Raw genomic sequence first — 5,780 nt, forward strand, 5'->3', positions numbered from 1 at the left:
TTCCATGTTAAACCCTACTATCGACTCTTTTTGACTTTACTTTTCTAGTTATTAATTTCATAGTATTTTCATTTCTTAAATCTAACATTTCAAACAATTAAATTGATTCATATATTTAATTTGAGATATTTCTAATTAATATTAAAAATAAGATTTTTTAATCTCTAAATATCTGTATATTTATTTTAATTGCAATTAAAAATTTAATAAGAACCTATATGTTTTATTCTATAAAAATTCTTCAACAATTAACTCTTATTAAATATAAATTAAATTCATAATTTAATAAGCATCACAAAAATTATAGTTTCTCAAACATTAAAAATCTATATTCTAATAAAAATTTATCCTGAAAATTTCCAATTGTAACCGCTGAACGGATTTCTTAACCTATAGTAAGATCCGATGGAAATAAAATCTTGATAAATTCTTTCTGTACAATAATAATTATAGCTTTCTTATAAAAAGGGGAAGAAATACAATATATAGTAAAGCATGCTAATAAGTTTATAACGCTGAGGAGTTCAATAGGGTTTTCATAGAATTCCCATGAAGGAAGACATGCTATATGATTGCACGCCATTACTTAACAGACACAGGCCAAACATTCACACATAATAAGGATCTTTGCAAGAACATAAAGACGGAAAATCATGAAAACATCAAGTGCTATGGAAGATCTTTATGCACACTGTGTGGTGACTGGTCAAGGCATTGGCTTGATGATCTGAGACTCCCCCTGCCCCAGTTTCCTAAAGATGCTCTTATTCACAAAGTCCTCAGTTTTCTTCATCACAAGCTCTGAATTGTCAACTTCAGGGACTGTTTTCCTCTTCTTCTTATCAACAAGCACATTGGGGCAGTGAACCAGCTCATGCTTCACATTCCATGTACCCAAAGACACAGCCAACAACATCATCCCAAACAGAGTGTATATCGGTATGTAATCTGTTCTAAATGTTCTTCATCAAACAAAGGAAATACTAAAGATATCAGTCTTTTACAATCTATAATAGTTCAATTTATTGCTTTTTGATTGTGTAATTTTTGTACTTTGGTGTATAGTTTAAAGAGTAGAGAATTAGTTTACAAATATGAATACAGGAGAAAACCACTTACAGCACCAAGACAATTAGGAAAAAAAAAAAAATAGATTGAAGCATAATTTGCAAAAATGGGTGTACAAAAATCACTTGCAGTAAGACAAGTAAGGTAAGAGCCCGTAACACAATGGTAATTTATGTATCTCTCATTTGGAAGGTCTTAGATTCAAATGTAAATAATCTAGATTTCGACCCACTATCTATTAAAAAATATTCACTTACAACAATACAAAATAGATTGAAAACATAATTTGCAAAAATAGATACAGAGGAAAATCACTTGCAGTCCCAAGACACTCAAGAACAAATGGATTGAAGGCATAATTTGCAGAAATGGGTGTAGGAGAAGGCCACTTGTAGTGACAAGCCACTCAAAAAAAGAAGGATGGATCATGACCAAAATAAGTTTTAAAGGGACCCAAAACATATTGTCTGGATCTGAAACTCCCACAGACAAACAGTAGCCAGCCAACAGCAAGAAATGGGTTAAAAATATAGGGTCTTTTTTTTACATTGAAGATCGTTTACAAATTTTGTGCTCATTCAAGCAACAACATGAGACTTACAAGTCTATTTGAACTCCTTACGAGCAACCACATTAGAAATAACAATTGGAAGACCAAAAGGCAAAACTTAGAATCCAGACAAATGCAATCAATAGAAGACCAAGAATCACAAATTAGAATTGGTCCAGGATCTACGAGAATTCATTTCTTCAAATTACTAAATTTAAAAAATGGGTATCTTTTGCTATACCAGAACAATAAAAAAATAATGTATTGAAGGCATAGATAGTGGGTATGGCAGAAAAACACTTACAGTGCCAGGGCACTGAAGAAAAAATGGATCAAAAGGGTACAGGAAAAAATCAAGACACTTTAGGGAAAATGGATTTTTCTTTGCCTGTAGGAGAAAATCACGGGGAGTGCCTGCATATTGCTCCTGAATTTGATTGTTAGACTGTTTGTCATATCAATATTTTGGATTACATACTTTGAGTGTTTCTATTATTTTGATGATAGATCAGAAGTGTGATCCAAAACATTACTACAAAAAATACTCACACAATCAAATTCAGAAGCAACAGCATACAATTAGCCTCACAATTGTAAACATCTACTAACTCTAATCAGTTGCAATTGCAAGACACTCAAGAAAAATGGATTGAAGAGTAAAACATAAGTTGAAAGCCAACCTGAATGATCCTGCAGCAGCAGCTCCTCCATGGGATGATGCATGGGGCTGCATCTTAGATTGGGTGCTTGTAGAAATCAGCCTGACATTTTGATATCTTGAAATAATGTTCCTCCACTGAGCCTGCCATTTTCATCAGAATCCATATCAGTGAGCTTATTAGATTTATTAAATTAAGTAGATCTAAGGTAATTCAACATTAAAAAATGTAAACCCTCGTATTGATTAAGAGCTATATAAGTATACTGTTGCTCTTGCAGCCATGTTCAATGTGATGATCTCAGATGAACCAAAACACACACACAGTCTTGAAAATCTCAAGAAGATTGGGAGAGATAAAGAAAGTGATGAAACAGTTGGTGAATGTGGATAAGGATGGAAATTTAATACGTTTATTCCAAGAATTGATTTGATAGGTGAAAACATAACCTGACACTTGTCTCCATATTAATAGCCATTTTAAGATGCCTTACACTGACATTCCACTAACAGGGAACTGTTGTTTTCGCCAGAGGAGGGTAAAAACTAGAAGAATGTATAGTTAAACTGTCCCAGAAAGCTTCAATGGGACACTGTAAACAACAATAATTGCTAAATCCCTCTGCGTTGATATTGATGTTCAAACTACATCAATTTGAAAGCAAAAGAAACGCGTCAATTTACTTTAGAGACTCAAGATAATCTAATTAAAATTCACCTTAACCACGACAGGGAAAAAGAGTTTAGGTGAGTGGTTTGCGTGATTATTTTTCCTTTATAGGGTGTAGTCAAAATCAAGTCATATCATCACTATGTCATGAATGATGAGTACCTTCAGCAACCCAGTGGACTTTATTTTGTGAGGGGGAGGGGAATTTGAATGAATATAGATGGGCCGGCATGTGAAGGCTGGGGCAAGGCTATCATGGGCGTTAATCAGAGGCATTGATTGATTGACTGATTGTGGCAGTCATAGTGGTAATGCTCTATTCATTCACTCACCATGCCTGTGACACTCGTAACGCCCAGACAAGCCCCCCCAATTTCAATTATGATGAGAATCTCCTGGTTGGACAAATTTATTGCTTTTCCCCCATTCAGATAATCCGTGGGGACTTTCCCTGACCCTGCTTGTGCAAAAACAACAACAAGAAGAAGACCAAGACCGCCTAATGGAGTCCACTGGGTTGCTGAAGGTACTCATCATTCATGACATAGTGATGATATGACTTGATTTTGACTACACCCTATAAAGGAAAAATAATCACGCAAACCACTCACCTAAACTCTTTTTCCCTGTCATGGTTAAGGTGAATTTTAATTAGATTATCTTGAGTCTCTAAAGTAAATTGACGCGTTTCTTTTGCTTTCAAATTGATGTAGTTTGAACATCAATATCAACGCAGAGGGATTTAGCAATTATTGTTGTTTACAGTGTCCCATTGAAGCTTTCTGGGACAGTTTAAATAAAAACTTTATTTTGTGAGGGGGAGGGGAATTTGAATGAATATAGATGGGCCGGCATGTGAAGGCTGGGGCAAGGCTATCATGGGCGTTAATCAGAGGCATTGATTGATTGACTGATTGTGGAAGTGATAGTGGTAATGCTCTATTCATTCACTCACCATGCCTGTCACACTCGTAACGCCCTGATAGGCCCCCCCAATTTCAATTATGATGAGAATCTCCTAGTTGGACAAATTTATTGCTTTTCCCCCATTCAGATAATCCGTGGGGACTTTCCCTGGCTCTGCTTCTGCAAAAACAACAACAACAACAAGACCAAGACCGCCTAATGGAGTCCAATGGGTTGCTGGAGTCAAAATCTTATTTTTTTTCCTTCCCTCCTCCATGTAGATTGTAATCTTTTATCCAAAAAGAGACAGACGGATGCCGATTTTTAGTCGTGTTATATTGTTAGGATTCAAACTCAGCACCTCGTGCCCACCAAAACAACCCAAATTAAACCCTATTAACCCCGATTACATGTCATATTTCCAATATTAGTTTTTTTTAACATCCTAGAAGGTTTTGGGTGTTTTCAATCATAAAATTGAATTTATTTTTTTGTTCTCATATGGATTGACAATGAAATGAAAGAGAAGTTGGTTAAAACAAAAAGCCAATCCTTCACCTTGCAATAATTTAGGTATATTTAAACTAATTATAAATACAAAAAATTTAAATAAATTAATAATGTTTGTAAATTTATATATTTTATTTTTAAAAAGTTTTAAATTAATATAAACATATAATAAATAATATAAAAACATGTATATTAAATTAGTAAAACAAGTTTTGGATCTAAACCATTTTAAATAGGGACATTATATTGTGTTGACGAATTTACTAACAATTGTTAAGTATTGAGTACCTTCAGCAACCCAGTGGACTCCATTAGGCAGTCTTGGTCTTCTTCTTCTTGTTGTTTTTGCAGAAGTAGGGCCAGAGAAAGTCCCCACGGATTATCTGAATGGGGGAAAAGCAATAAATTTGTCCAACTAGGAGATTCTCATCATAATTGAAATTGGGGGGGCCCGTCAGGGCGTTAAGAGTGTGACAGGCATGGTGAGTGAATGAATAGAGCATTACCACTATCACTGCCACAATCAGTCAATCAATCAATGCCTCTGATTAACGCCCATGATAGCCTTGCCCCAACCTTCACATGCCGGCCCATCTATATTCATTCAAATTCCCCTCTATTTTGTGAGGAGGGGGAGGGGAATTTGAATGAATATAGATGGGCCGGCATGTGAAGGCTGGGGCAAGGCTATCATGGGCGTTAATCAGAGGCATTGATTGATTGACTGATTGTGGCAATGATAGTGGTAATGCTCTATTCATTCACTCACCATGACTGTCACACTCGTAACGCCCTGACGGGCCCCCACAATTTCAATTATGATGAGAATATCTTAGTTGGACAAATTTATTGCTTTTCCCCCATTCAGATAATCCGTGGGGACTTTCCCTGACCCTGCTTCTGCAAAAACAACAACAACAACAAGACCAAGACCGCCTAATGGAGTCCACTGGGTTGCTGAAGTCAAAATCTTATGTTTTTTCCTTCCCTCCTCCATGTAGATTGTAATCTTTTATCCAAAAAGAGACAAACGGATGCTGATTTTTAGTCGTGTTATATTGTTAGGATTCGAACTCAGCACCTCGTGCCTACCAAAACAACCCAAATTAAACCATGTTAACCCCGATTACATGTCATATTTCCAATATTAGTTTTTTTTAACATCCTAGAAGGTTTTGGGTGTTTTCAATCATAAAATTGAATTTATTTGTTTGTTCTCATATGGATTGACAATGAAATGAAAGAGAAGTTGGTTAAAACAAAAAGCCAGTCCTTCACCTTGCAATAATTTAGGTATATTTAAACTAATTATAAATACAAAAAATATAAATAAATTAATAACGTTTGTAAATTTATATATTTTATTTTTAAAAAGTTTTAAATTAATATAAACATATAATAAATAATATAAAAACATG

The 5,780-nt window shown here is 34.8% G+C and overlaps 1 protein-coding gene across 1 annotated transcript; it reads right to left on the reverse strand.

The window, feature by feature from the left end:
• Nucleotides 1–427: 427 nt before the first annotated feature.
• LOC149540864 (uncharacterized) lies at nt 428–2,607 on the reverse strand. The gene is made up of 3 exons (XM_089801929.1): nt 2,544–2,607; nt 2,299–2,420; nt 428–962 (listed from the first exon to the last, which is right to left on the reverse strand). The coding sequence occupies exons 1-3, from the start codon at nt 2,559–2,561 to the stop codon at nt 707–709; spliced, it is 396 nt and encodes a 131-aa protein (XP_089658055.1). The 5' UTR covers nt 2,562–2,607; the 3' UTR covers nt 428–706.
• Nucleotides 2,608–5,780: the final 3,173 nt, after the last annotated feature.

Source organism: Cupressus sempervirens, chromosome 9, assembly GCF_028749045.1.
Source record: "Cupressus sempervirens isolate cs-2001-9-10 chromosome 9, ASM2874904v1, whole genome shotgun sequence".
NCBI lineage: Eukaryota > Viridiplantae > Streptophyta > Pinopsida > Cupressales > Cupressaceae > Cupressus > Cupressus sempervirens.